The 14,761-nt window shown below is 29.9% G+C and overlaps 3 protein-coding genes across 3 annotated transcripts; 2 read left to right on the top strand and 1 right to left on the bottom strand.

Annotated features, from left to right (window-relative positions):
- Positions 1–2: 2 nt before the first annotated feature.
- Positions 3–2,332, top strand: LOC113377819 (lethal(2)neighbour of tid protein-like). The gene is made up of 3 exons (XM_026618244.1): positions 3–95; positions 189–550; positions 965–2,332. Exons 2-3 carry the CDS (start codon positions 274–276, stop codon positions 2,152–2,154), a joined length of 1,467 nt encoding a protein of 488 aa, XP_026474029.1. The 5' UTR covers positions 3–95; positions 189–273; the 3' UTR covers positions 2,155–2,332.
- A 306-nt stretch (positions 2,333–2,638) lies between these two features.
- On the bottom strand, positions 2,639–8,607 carry LOC113376022 (gamma-butyrobetaine dioxygenase-like). The gene is made up of 7 exons (XM_026615954.1): positions 8,589–8,607; positions 8,173–8,303; positions 6,472–6,680; positions 6,256–6,390; positions 4,215–4,529; positions 2,955–3,115; positions 2,639–2,802 (listed from the first exon to the last, which is right to left on the bottom strand). Exons 1-7 carry the CDS (start codon positions 8,605–8,607, stop codon positions 2,639–2,641), a joined length of 1,134 nt encoding a protein of 377 aa, XP_026471739.1.
- A 4,291-nt stretch (positions 8,608–12,898) lies between these two features.
- LOC113376021 (MOB kinase activator-like 3) lies at positions 12,899–14,108 on the top strand. Its single transcript, XM_026615953.1, has 5 exons — positions 12,899–12,989; positions 13,084–13,234; positions 13,310–13,433; positions 13,781–13,890; positions 13,957–14,108. Exons 1-5 carry the CDS (start codon positions 12,948–12,950, stop codon positions 14,106–14,108), a joined length of 579 nt encoding a protein of 192 aa, XP_026471738.1. The 5' UTR covers positions 12,899–12,947.
- Positions 14,109–14,761: the final 653 nt, after the last annotated feature.

Raw genomic sequence — 14,761 nt, 5'->3', positions numbered from 1 at the left:
CACATGTTTGTTATTTTTAGCCTATTAGCATATTGTTCATTTTATAACAGGGACTTTTATTTTGAGATATGTTAAGTTGCTAAATGCTATTGCCGGTAATATATTTCTATCTAGTAAACTAAATGAATGCTTTGGAGCTTCTTTGGAGGTTTTGAACTTATTTTGAATCATATTTGTCTTTTTTACAGCTCACCAAATATTAATCTACGACAAGACTATGTAATTAAGGAGGCCAGATCATTCAAAACTAATTAGTACTAACAATTATTGAAAATGTATTCAAAAACAAAAAGGAAAGAGGCAGTAGCTTCTTCTAAGATGAAAGGTTATGGCAACAAAGTCTCAACTTATTTAAGCCTTCAATTTGGCAAGGAGTTGTTAACAAGTTCTGAAAAACTGCCTATAATATCTTTTCTTATACTGGCAGTGGAACTTGTGTTCAATATTTTTATAATAAATACCAGAAAATACACTGAGATTGATTGGATCGCTTACATGCAGGAATGTGAAGGCTTTTTAAATGGAACTTTAGATTATTCTCAACTAAGAGGTTTGTGCAATATTTGACACATAGATTAGTGTGTCATAAAATATCATTTTTTCAATTACTACATTTTAATAACAATTGTGTCTTTCATAAGTAGAATTTTAAAAGATTGCTAATTTGTGGCGACTGAATAATTGATTGCCTGACGCACTTATAAGTAACATGTTATATCAATGTTAAAAACATTATCTTTTTTTCTTTATTGTCTTATACTTTTGACAACTTAAATTGTTGTTTTTTAGCCTTGTGATTATATACAATAGTTTCACAAGTTGCAGTTTCACATATGGTATTTTTACTAGATGATTCTTTACATTTGTTTTCAATATCCCTTGTTAAATATTAAGTCGACTAAAACTTTATAACACTGAACATTAAAATAGTAAGTACATTTTTAAAATACTGAATATTTTTTAGGTGATACTGGACCTTTAGTATATCCAGCTGGATTTGTCTACATCTACTCTATTTTATATTACATCACTGCTGCAGGAAAAGATATCTATGTAGGACAATGCATTTTTATTGGCATTTATCTTTGTCAAATGGCATTAGTGTTAAGGCTCTACACAAAGAGTCGCAAGGTTCCTCCATATGTACTAATTTTATGTGCACTTACTTCGTACCGAATCCACTCAATTTATATGCTACGTTTATTTAATGATCCCATTGCAATCTTATTTTTATATCTTTCTTTAAATTTATATATGGATTCCAAATGGACATTGGCTAGTGTTGCGCTTAGTTTAGCAGTATCTATTAAAATGAATATATTATTATTTGCACCAGCTATATTTTTGTTTCTTATTGTTAATTTGGGACTAGTGAAAACTATTGTACAGCTTAGCATTTGTGGGATTATTCAATTAATTTTAGGTTTGCCCTTTTTATTAGTTAATGCTGTTGCTTACATAAAAGGAAGTTTTGATTTCGGTAGGGTGTTTGAGCATAAGTGGACTGTTAACTATAGATTTTTACATAGAGATATATTTGAAAGTGGAAAGTTTCACATAAGCTTACTGCTATTGCATTTAGTCTTATTAGCGGCTTTCTTTCCTATTTCCTTTAAATATATGCAAAGTTATGTCCGACTGAGGACAGTTCAAAAACAGTTTGAACCTCAGATAAATGCCAAAAATAAAGAACTTAAAAGAAAGAAAATTAATAAATTAATAGAAGAAGAACCTCTCACAGCAGAGCAGCATAAATTTTTAAAAGATTTTGAAAAGGGTATTAATAAAACTTCAACTCCCAATAATAGGGCAGTGACTGTGGAACCCAAGCAAGATGATAATGTAAAGACTTTTGCTGTACATTTTGATTCTGTTACACAACTTGCCTTATTACCAATTTTTCTTTGTAACTTTATTGGTGTAGCTTGTTCCCGTAGTCTTCATTATCAGTTTTATGTTTGGTATTTTCATAGTTTACCTCATCTATTATGGTGTACCACATACTCTATCAAAGTTCGTCTTTTAATTCTAGCGCTTATTGAATACTCATGGAATACTTATCCTAGCACTGATCTCTCTAGCTGTGTGTTACATTTGTGCCATGTTGCTGTAATATGGGGTATATACAAAAATGTTAAATTATCTGCCAAGTAGAATCCTTGAACTTGTAATTTGTGTGCCTGTGTGATACCAAGATTTTATTTATATAAAACTGTTTTTAATTATGTATTTCAATGACATAATATAATTGCTATATGCATCAAGACAATATTAGAGGAATTAATGTATTTATCATTAGATTAAATGAATTATATTTATATAAAATCGACAATATGACACAAATAGGTAATTATAATTACCAAAGATGAAAAGGCTAATATACCATATAACAAATATATTTTGAAACAGTGATTGTACATATAGATATAGTGAAATAAATTTATGAAATATTAGATAATTTGGTATGTAGGCTGTTTGTGAAAATGTTTAATGTTTATATCAAATTTAAGACATAATATCAATACGAATTGTTAAAGATATTTATTTTGTTAAATACTTGAGCGAGAGTGATACATTTTAGTTTGAATTTTTAATGTTTTCATATAAGAATGTGTCATAATAAAACTTCAGTTGTGATTTACTGGTTAATATTTCTTTGTTTTGTTTGTAGAACACGAATCCTACTGTATATTTCATCCCAATCGACATAGGCTCCTATCAAAAATCTAGTGTTTGCTTTACTATCTGTATATCCTGTGCGTCCATGTACTAATCGTAGATTATCAATCGTGAGAATATCACCTGAAATTATTTTTTGAGGCATGTAAATTTAACTCCCAAAACATTAAGATGTTCCTACCTTATTGTTACCAGATATTCCAATGCGATTTTATATAATTAATATTGTTTTAATTACTACTGAAAGCAGCCAGATATTAGTATTCCAATATTACCTGGTTTAGTTTTTATTGTAACTGTCTGTTCTCTGACCAATTGGAGAAACATATGCATTGCCTCGTACCATTCTGTGACATTTTCCAATGGAATATTGAAATAACTATCTCTTTGTGGAACACTGTGATTGATTCGCACAATATCTCCGTCATGGTTTTTGCTACATTTATTAAATTCAATGAAAACATTAGAATAAAATAGAAACTATCATTATGTTGATTTCATACTTAAAGTTTAGATCAAGAGTTAAAAATACGTTCAAGATAATACATTTGCATTAAAGTATCTGGTGTTGATTAAGCCCATCATGAAATGTTATAGAAAAAATTTTTATACAAATGTGTAATATGAGCAAATTATTATTTGCAAACTCTTGATCAAATAGCACAAACCGTTATTTTTAATAACAATTGAATTTATTTTCAAACCTCTCCAAGAAGTTTGTTTTTGTCAGAAAATCCGATTTGCTAATATTAGGTTTTTACGATGAAGTCATTCCGAATCGTTTGAGACCGAAATTGGAACAAAGTATGTGTTTCAAAATTTGAGCTTTCGTCGTTTCCTCAAAAACGGCTGCATCACTTAAAAAAATATAGAAACTTAATACTTGATAAGATCTTGCGTTGGTAAGTCCTTTTTTATATAATTAACAGGTAGAAGCAAAACTTTCCGTCAATGTTTTTGCGAAAAATCTTGAGCCGATTTTGAAAATTTATAAACGGTTTCAGATATCAGTTGGGAATCGTTCTGATTAGTTTTTGGCAAAAATTGGCGCCGTTTCTACGTAATTTTTAAATAAATTGACTTCAATGAATTCAAAGCGTGAGAGTTTATGGTCTAAATGGCCTTCTTAAAATATTAGAGGCCTACGAAAATTGGGTAATTATAATTAATATTAACATTAATCTATAAATTAGTATAAGCCATTTTTATGTTAATGGTTTCAACACATTAGGACAGTTTCTTTTCGAAATAAAAAGTTGAAAATTGTATTGCTTAAAATGATTTCGGATAGTACTGCTTTACGTTTAATTGACATTTCTTTCATGATAATTTGAATTTCATGATGGCTGAGCCCACCCATCAATCTCAATCCCAAAATAGGATACTGTCTCAAATGTCTGAAGAAAAAAAAAACAAGCCCACGCAAGCCCGCGAGCCCACCCATCAAAAATTTGCTTCCGACGCCACTGCATACAGGTATATGCTTCTAAATAATCTTTTATAATAAATATTACTAATTCCACTTATTCACTCACCAGATGACCGGAGCCCGATGTATTTTGTGAAATTTATTTCCTGCTTCTTCGCCCACGTCTGACCAATTAACAACAGTTTCGCATAAACTGTTGTAATATCTCAAGTTCCTTTTGCGCAATTCCTCTGCAGCCCGGAAGCAGTCGGCTAATAAGTTTTCGCCTCCTTTACCAGAACTCTGCTCCATACAATGTAAAAATATGGTTCCGGGTACATGCTCATAATAAGGAAGATCAGTGTGTAGTTGGAGAGGTGTCGAGAGGTAAGCCACATTGCTTGTTGTATCAAAGTCGCGTGCTCTTACTTCAAATTCTTCTCTATAGGGGAAGAAAATTTATTGAAATTCAATATTTATTTAAATACTTGTCAAAATGCGTTTTATCTGTGTGATAATCTAGTCGCTCGTATCAAATTGTTGAAAATAAGAAAATAATTTGGGATACACAAATAAACCATATAGGGAAAGTACGGACAAAATGACATGGCGTTTTATTAACTTCCCGTAGGGTAAGTTATAGTAATGGGCCGAAAATCTAAAATGAAAATTTTTGCATATCTTCACGTTTCAGAGATTTCTGAACATTTTGATATATCTCAGAAAAAATGGATGTGTATGTGTGTGTTTTGCGTGTCCGCATTTGAATGGTTCAAAAAACATTCGATTCCTATTGATAGGGGAATATGCTGATTAGTTTTTGGCAAAGGCTGCAAAAAATAGATACCGAGTTTCTTAGAGAATGGAGCATCCAATTTGAATGATCTAAAAAACACTCAATTAGTAATGATTGGGAGAAGTGGTTATTAGTTTTTGGCCCAGCCATTTCGAATATACAGAGCTAAATGTGCAAAAATGGCAATTTTTGAGAAAACTAAGCGTCTGATTTAAATGATTTAAAGAACTTTCTGCTTGATTTAACAAAATAATTGATTTTGTGAAAAAAAAGTTTTGTTTCAATTTTTTATTAATTTTTTTTTTCTTTAAATTTTTTGTTTATCGAAAATAATTCAATTCAGATTTTATTTTTAATTCTGACTAATGTTCTAATATACTTGAAATAAATATTTTTGACTTTGTGATTCAGTTTTATACAACTTTCAATATTTTGCAATGTTACAGTATTTTATAATAATCTATTTGAAAACATTCAATATTCCTCAAACATTTCGTTATGGTACGGGAAGTTCCAGCAATTTGCCTTAAGGCACGATGCCATACACCGCACTAGTTTTTTTCTTGGTCCACACTTTACATACTTGTGAAATAGTACTATGTCATTTTGTCCATTGCACAAAGTATGTCATTTTGTCCGAAATCGAACGAAAATGAATAATTAATCAAAATTCTACTAAGAATCTGATTCTTGCAATAAAATTGATCAAAAACACTAAAACTGACTTAATTTATTTGATTTTATTTGAAATAATTACGAATATCAATAAATATGTCCTCAAATAAACATGAGAAAAACACCTTCAAAAATAAACTTTTCAAGGCGCGAAGCAAACTTGTACAGATTACTCCGACAAGATTGTGACAATGACGCTCAACATCTGACAGGATTATTTTTATGGCATTCTTCATGTTATACAGCCGCGAAAACTTTACTAAAACTAGCCAAGGCCACTATGTCATTTTGTCCGTATTTCCCTATAAAAGTAAAGATTTGTAAATAATCGATTATTTGTGATTTTATTAAATGTTAAATCAGCGATTTCCAACCTGTAGTGTGCGCTTCCTTAAGGTGGTGCAAGCGGGGCGTACAACTATTTCTAAAGTACTGTTATCGAATATAAACCAAAAAAATCGAATTGATATAAAAAAGATTGCAAAATAATTATTTTTATGCATATAATATAATATTGTAAATTTTTTGTATCCTGTTAAATAAATTATAATATTAGTTGAGTTGGTACTTATGAAAGTAGATAGATAAAAAAATTACAAAAGCGTTTTTTTAAAAAGGGGGGGGGGCGCGGTACAAAAGGTCGGAAACCTCTGTATTAAATTTTCAATTATGTGTTATTTTAATAATTTTGAATTACCCATAATGTGTTTTACGCATAAAATTGATTCTTCCTGCGAGCTTCCTGCATTCATTTTCAGTAATGGGAGCGTTTTCGATAAGAGCCACGCCATATTGACTCAATGCCGATAACCATTTTAATAAAACACTATCTCTGTAGAATAAAACTCGTAATATGTTAATGAAATATTTGCCGTATGCGACAAGGAAGAGAATTTGTAAACAACATACTTACTCATTGATAACGTCTTTGAATTGAAATTTTTGAAATATATGTGTAAATTCGTCGGCACTCCAATGGATTTTTTGCTGTTTATACAAAGTGTTTAATACTCTATCTCGATTTGACTTTGAAAAGTTTCGTTCTTTTAACCATTGTATATCGTAAGTTGAATTGTGATTATCACTCCAATTTATTAATACTTTCTCTTGTTCTGAATATACCTTGAACGACAATAACATTAATTACAATATCTTTTATAAAATATATTTATAAATTTTAATACACCCACACCTCACTTTGCGTTCCCGAAACATACGAATCAAATGGAATCGACGCAAAATGAATTAGTACTGTACAGATTAAAGATAGGATCCAGGATTGCGAAAATACTACTTTTTAAAAACAAAATTGAACTAATTATACATTGCTTTTGTTGTAGATTACATTTTTTATACAAAAGATTGATTCGATGACTGCTGAATTACGCCAAAACTATTTGTTGTACATGTCTAATATATACAACTAACACAAAAACAAGGGTGATTGACCACTGGGTTGCCCTCTTGAGAACAATATATAGGCTTATAGAATACGCAGTTCTGATTGCTATTCAAAAAGAATATAAAAAAATATTGTTAAACAGCTTTTTTTTTACTTAAACAAATTTAGTTGATATTCGTAACTACCGGCATCCAGAATCGTTGTTTTTAAAAATATTTCTACCTTTGTTGATCAAACATTTCGGCTTTACATATTTGTTTGAAAGTTAAATTTTGTTCTTCAAAGGTTTCTATAGATCGGTCACCGTCATCTTTTTCATTAGCAAATTGCAATTTCAGTTGCAATCCTCTCTTCAATTTCAAAAAATTAAGAAATAAAATGAAAGATTCGAACTCAAAACAATCTAACGACGTACTGTGAAAATTTTGTATTAACGAAACGACGCGAAGGGAGGTTTGGGTGTATATCATGTTGCGAAAAATGTAGATATCTTGAAAAAAATAAAATAAATTTTTTGTACTTGTAAAAAATGGAAAATAAATTTAACCAGTTAACTGTGGCAGATTTATCGAACAGTGCGCAAAGTTTTGGGTCGTCAAAATCGAGCCATGACGAGTATATTCGTCAATCACAAAGCAAGTTGCTCTAGTATGATATCGGATGAAAACGATGGGTGAAAATTTTAATTACATACGTATTGAACTACAAACGAATAAATTTAATTAAGCACTATATTTAAGTGTTCAAATTTTTGCCGCAGAGAGATACAAATATCCCAAAATATAACAGGTCGGCGAAAAGCGGAAAAAGTTTGGGTAGTAAAAGTTTTGTTATGAAAATTCATTATAGTTTGAATAATTAGCATCTCTCTTAGTACCATGTAGATATATTCAACTGATTAGTTTTTGGTGACATTTAAAAATATCTGGAAGTTCAAGCAATTTGTCTTAAAGTAGAATGCTACTTACAACTACTTATTTTACACCGGCATAGCCTCAAAATATTCATAACATCTTGAAATTTGAGAAATTGTTTTGTTTTTTCTGAAAATCGCCATTCAAATAGCACATGATCACTTATATATACGCATGGCGATGCACAAAATTCTGTCACCTCTCCATGACGAGTATTCCCGTCAATCACAGTTAACTGGTTAAGAAACTGTTTATTTATCAAGTTAATTAATATATAACATAATATACATTTTCATACTTTGAAATTCGTCGGTTTGATTCGAACATCAAAATTGTCCCAATTCAAAGTTCTACTCTGCGATCCTTTATGAAAACATTCCGAGCATTGGCAGTTATCCCTTAACCATGTATAAGGATATTTATATACTTCTGAAGAACCAATATTTACCGTAAAAGTAGTATCACTATCACTTAATTTTGCCGTAACATTTGCAGATGTAGAATATGATTTGCATAGTCGAACATAAAGGCACGCATTTTTATTTATTTGAAATGATTTCAAAATCTTAAAAAACACTTTTTGAACCACCATGATAATCACTTCGTCGAACACTTACTTTCGACTATCAACAAAAATCGAAGTCGAGTAGTGGTACGATCACTTTTATCTTGTTAATTTTGTCTACATATTGAAATCGTCTCATCACGTCTCACCAGTCTTGTGAGTAAACATTTTTCTGTAACCCGATGACCTTATGAATTTATCGAATTGAAAAATAAAATGAATGAACGTTCAATAAGTTATTAAATTGTTTGAAATTGAAATGAAATATGCGAAAGCTTTCTCGTACCCGAAAAATTTGCGGCGAAAATTGCATTCATAAGGTTTACGTATACCCATAGATAAACAAGTAAAAAATAGCCGAATAGGTGTTAGAAAAATAAGTCCTCGAAATAGGTAATCGCAAAAAAATCGAAAATGAAAATTTTTATATATCTTCACTTTTCAAAAGTTTCTGAATATTTTGGCATACCTTAGAAAAAATGGATGTATGTGTGTGTGTGTGCGGATACAAATTTTCGTCGACGATTTCGGGAACACCGATCAACCGATTTGAACAATTCAAAAAACATTCGATTTGTATTGATAAGGAGACGTGCTGATTTGTTTTTAACGAAGGCATGTCTAGCCGTTCCGAAGATACGAGGCAGAAAGTGCCAAAAACTGTAACTCAGTTTTTAAGAGAACGGAGCGTCCGATTTTAATAATTCAAAAAAACGTTTTACTTGTATTGACAAGATGAAAAATTGATTAAATCTGCTTGAAGGCAGGTCTAGCGGTTTCGGAGATCTAATGAAAAAATTAAATAAAAATGCCATTTGGCCATGTTTATTCGTTACACGACGACGAGGCGCTTACGCGCTTCGACATTTCGTCTCTATGCAGTTAAAACAGTACGATTACTTTAAAAAAGGTTCAGAATTACTAAAATATTTCAAAATAAAGAAAGCATTGTTTTTTCAAAGTCTTTTTTTTCTAAAAAAGTAAATTTTTGTCAAAGTAATTTTTTTTCAAAAATGTTTATCATTTTAAAAAATTTTTTTTTTTTTGATACGGGAAGTTCCAGCAATTTGCCTAAAGGCACGATGTCATGCAGCCCACTAGTTCTAATACCTATTAGGTCTTATTTTTTTATACCAACTTTGGTTTATATTTTAGATGATATTTTGAAAATAGTTGCCTGCCCTACTAGGGAGGTAAGCCCAACAGGTTGCTGCACGCTTAAAACGCCTTGGTGTAATACATACCATATACATACTTACACTTCATTTGATTTTGCATGTAAGTATAATTATATTGATTTTTTTAACCCCTTAACTTACAATTTAAATTAAAAAGAGAGAAAATGTCATATGGAGTGCCAGCAAAATATATAACGAATTGCCAAACAATATTAAGATGACCAAAGATGACGATAAATTTAAAAGAAAAATAAAAAAACACTATAAGGAAATTGAAGACAAAGAAGACAGAAGAGTGATATATAAAGATATTTTTAGTTATATACGTATAGATATTATATTAATGAAATAGATTATTATAGTCAAATGAAATGTATATATTATATGAAAACTGTTTTCATAATCTCTCATACCAGGCAACTCTGCCTGACTGAGATATGAAAATAATGTATATATACGAGATATAAATAAAAAATATAAAGATATAAATAAAAAAATACGAGATATATACGTATAGATATTATATTAATGAAATAGATTATTATAGTCAAATGAAATGTATATATTATATGAAAACTGTTTTCATAATCTCTCATACCAGGCAACTCTGCCTGACTGAGATATGAAAATAATGTATATATACGAGATATAAATAAAAAAAAAAAAAAAAAAAAAATATCGTGCCAAAGTTGTTCAAGCTGGCGTAGCGTTCGTTACTAGTTTCCCAAACAGAGCACAGTTTATCACAAAAATAAAATTTGTAATACTTGCGATTACCATACCGGACAGCTTGATGTCAGGCAGCAGTGACATCGGTTTTCATTTGAAAATATAAGTAAAAATATGTTTTCCAAGTGAACAGTCTTTACCCGGCATTGATAAATGAAATAGAAAGTCATCAGTGTTAGTTATTTTAATAAAAAAAGATAAGCCAGCCGTTGGGTTGCCTTGTAAAGCCACGTTATTAAGAAGTTACCACAACAGGCTTTTGGGACTAATAAATTCATATTACTGTTAATAATAAAAAGCAAAATAAAAATTTTCAAGAGAACCTAAATGCTGATTTGGGGATACGAGGACCACAACAGATGGATAACATGGTGTTAATATTAATATATCTGTTATAAAGATCGATCTAAAAATCCATATTTTCGAAATGATATGATACTTTATATAACTGCCTGTTACGGTAACACGTTCTCATAACATATCAATGACTCATATAAATGTTTGAAATTTTTATAGCCATAACAAAATTTATAACATACAAGTCATACAACATTATAATAGTGCTCTTAGCTCTGCAAAGTGAGATAAAATATGTATTTTTAGCTTCCGCAGAGTAAGTTTATAGTAATCGCAAAAAAAATTGAAAATGAAAATTTTTATATATCTTTGCGTTTTAAAGGTTTCTGAACATTTTGGCATACCATAGAAAAATTGGATGTATGTAAGTGCAATTACAAATTTTCATCGACGATTTCGGCAACACGAATCAACTGATTTGTATAATTCTAAAAACATTCGATTCCTATTATTAAGGAGACGTGCTGTTTAGTTTATGGCAAATGCAAACTTCTGCGGTTTCGAAGATACGGGGGGAAAAGTGTCTAAAATATGAGAATTCAGTTTATGAGAGAACGGAACCTCCGATTTGAATGATTCCAAAAACATTTCGGTCGTACTGACGAAATGAAGAACTGATTAGATTTTTGGAAAGGCAAGTTCGGAGGTTTCAAAGATCCAATAAAAAAAAAGTTATTTTGCGCACAAAAATTAAACATATGCACATCAAATTATCAGATATTTTATAGAGATTTTGATTATAAGTACAAATTTTGTAGGTTCTGTACCAATGTGTATTAGTTACGAGATAAATTGCTGGAACTTTCCGTACCAAAAATATAATTTTTCAGATTATTTTTTTTTAACTGAAAAAATAGATTTATTAGATATTTTGAATTTTTGAAAAAAAAATAGAATTTTTGGAAAAAAAATTTTTTTATTTTGAAATATTTTGGAAATTTTGAACGTTTTTTTAAAGCGATCGCACTCCTTTAGCTGCATAGAGCCGAAACATCGAAGCGCGTAATAGCCGCGTCGTCGTTTAACGGACAATCAACGTTACGAAACTCATAGAAATATAAAGAAAATGAATTCACATTATTAAAATCTCCATAAATTATCTGATAATATGATGTGCATCTAATATAATCATTTTTGATCGCCAAATGGCTTTTTTTTACTTTTTTTACTAGATCTCCGAAACCGCTAGACCTGCCTTCCCAAAAATTTAATCATCTTCATCTTGTCAATACAAGTAAAATGTTTTTTGATTTATTAAAATAAGACACTTCGTTCTCTTAAAAACTGAGTTACTGTTTTTGGCACTTTTTGCCCCGTATCTTCGAAACAGCTATACCTGCCTTTGCCAAAAACTAATCAACACGTCTCCTTATCAATACAAATCGAATGTTTTTTGAATTATTCAAATCGGTTGGTCGTTCTTCTCGAAATCGTTGACGAAAATTTGTATCCGCACACACACACATATATCCATTTTTTCTAAGGCATGCCAAAATGTTCAGAACCCTTTCAAGAGTAAAGATATATAAAAAAAATTATTTTCGATTTTTTTTGCTATTACTATAACTTACCCCACGGAAAGTTAATAAAAAAAGTTTCAAATTTTTTAAAAAAAAAACAAATTTTGCAAAAATTTTAAAATTCTCAAAAATCTAATTTTTCAGTGTTCAAAAAATTTTAAAGTTTTGTTAAAAAATTTAATTTTGGTACAGAAAGTTCCTGCAATTTGCCTTAAGGCACGATGCCATATGCCATGCACAGCTAGTTATGCCTAGCTTAACTAATCAATTTTAAAATTTATTATTGGATATGATCATATCATAATATGATTTATGTTTACTTATCTATGGATATGATAATATCATAATATAACAATAGCATATATAATTTTAATTTTCTGAGCAAAAGGTATCATTTTTTCTACTAAAAAATATTTATGTGTTTCATTGAACGTGTCGGGGATATTTATCTATGGGCAACACTGTCGCTTTTTAATCTTTTTTTTATATGTTGGTACACAGTTGTGTATTTTTTGTACTGTCAAATTAGCAGATTTTAGTGCAATGTTTGACATGTATGCGTATTTCGTAAACACACCAAATATTTAAGTAAGCCCACGCCCCCTTATCTAGCAAACGCAATGGCAACTTTGTTAATGCCAACTGTCTGGAAATGACAAAAGATCAGAAAGAACATGTGAAAAATATTTAATGGACTTTAAAATGATTATTTTTTGTTGAAAATATGGCAATGAGTGGATTTATGGAGTTTTTTCAGAAGGGCAAGGTATTGAGCGCAACTGATTTCCTAGTTTTAATCCTTTAGCTTAACATTTGAAATATTTACATAAATTGACAAATTATAATACATGACATTTTAGACGTTTCGGCCCAAAAAACGTTTTACAAGAGGCACAATGCGATATTCCTTACATAAACAAGCCCAGGCTAGCCTTTCATCTGGTATAAATTTAAGAAGTATAGTTCAAGTGCCAGAAGGTGAAGATCCTTTAGATTGGATGGCAGTTCATGGTAAACAAATGATTGCAGTTTAATCAACTAGTATAATTTAGCAATGACCTTTATCTAAATGCTATGTTTGTTCAGTGGTGGATTTTTTCAATCGCATTAACCTGATTTATGGAACTGTATCTGATTATTGCACAAGCAAAACATGTCCTACGATGTCTGGTGGACCACGGTATGAATATTTATGGCTTGATCATGAAAGGTGAGCTTAATAAAATGTATTTGGAAAACTTCTTATATGATACAAAAATGTCAGGTCAAGTTATTAAATGACTGAAATAAATGAAAAGAGTTTTGAAATATACTGCTCAAAAGTTACATTTTATATTTTATATTATTTACATATCTATTCCAGTGTAATTATATTAACTATTAAATTGCATGAAAGCTTAGTTTTTGATAGTTCTACATTTATATTATATTAAATTGGTTCAAATAGATAGAAGATAATAATTTTATTTTAAATGAAGGTTAGTAATTTAATCTATCTTAAATAAGTAATTAATGATTAACGTGAGAAATAGCTTTTATATAATTCATATATTTCAGTGCTTGGTATAGACAAGCAAAAGCTGTTCCTGCCCCAAAATATATATCATTGTTAATGGATTGGATAGAAACAAAAATCAATAATGAAGCAATATTTCCTGTTTCAACAGGTATTATATTAGCATTTGTATAACTCATGACAAAATTTCCTATTTATATTGTTTATATAATTTCAGATATACCATTTCCAAAATCATTTATGTGCCTCTGTCAAAAAATTATGACACGTTTAAATCGAGTTTTTGTACATGTTTATATTCATCATTTTGATAGGATTGTTAGTATTGGTGCTGTAAGTATTATTTTATATTCTACAATTTACAAATGAGTAACAATAACATTACACAGTAATACCCTGCTTAACGGGGGAGATACTTTCCATCAAAGTAGAGCACAATGCGAAACAGAGCTAAACATGGAAATATTGGAATTTTTACCAAAAACAAAATCAAACATTTATATTCTAAAGCCCAAATTAATACCATATTATGCTTTCTTGCAAAAATAAAAACAAAATGTAAATAACAAAATGAATATTCTTGAAGAACAAATAAAATTCTAAGTCAGTTATATTTAGTTAGCAGTGTTCTCCTTTTGTGTGACAAAAGCATCTAATGTTGTTTGCCTTTTTCTTTTGCATTGTTCTGTTAAAAGTTCTTCGTAAACAGATAGAGCATCTCTAACACCATGCATTACATTTAGATTATTTTCAATGAATTGATCCATTTATTATATAGACAAACTCCTTTTTACAAATGTCATCAAAAGTTGAATCACTGCTGTCAACATTTTTGTTTTCTTCTTGTTCAGTTCATTTCTTGATCTTATCATTAGAAAGATTGTGCTGCTTCTTGAATTATTTCTTTGACATCTTTCTCATTTACCCCTTCAAAACCTGGGTTGAAAAAGAGCTCTAAACGAAATGGCATTAAATGGGGTATTACTGTATATATTATTATTGTACTATTTTTTAAATGTTAA

Source organism: Ctenocephalides felis, unplaced genomic scaffold (genome assembly GCF_003426905.1).
Source record: "Ctenocephalides felis isolate EL2017-DRISC unplaced genomic scaffold, ASM342690v1 CF-g0.4_SCAFFOLD_01886, whole genome shotgun sequence".
NCBI lineage: Eukaryota > Metazoa > Arthropoda > Insecta > Siphonaptera > Pulicidae > Ctenocephalides > Ctenocephalides felis.
This window is presented reverse-complemented; position numbering and strand designations above follow the sequence as displayed.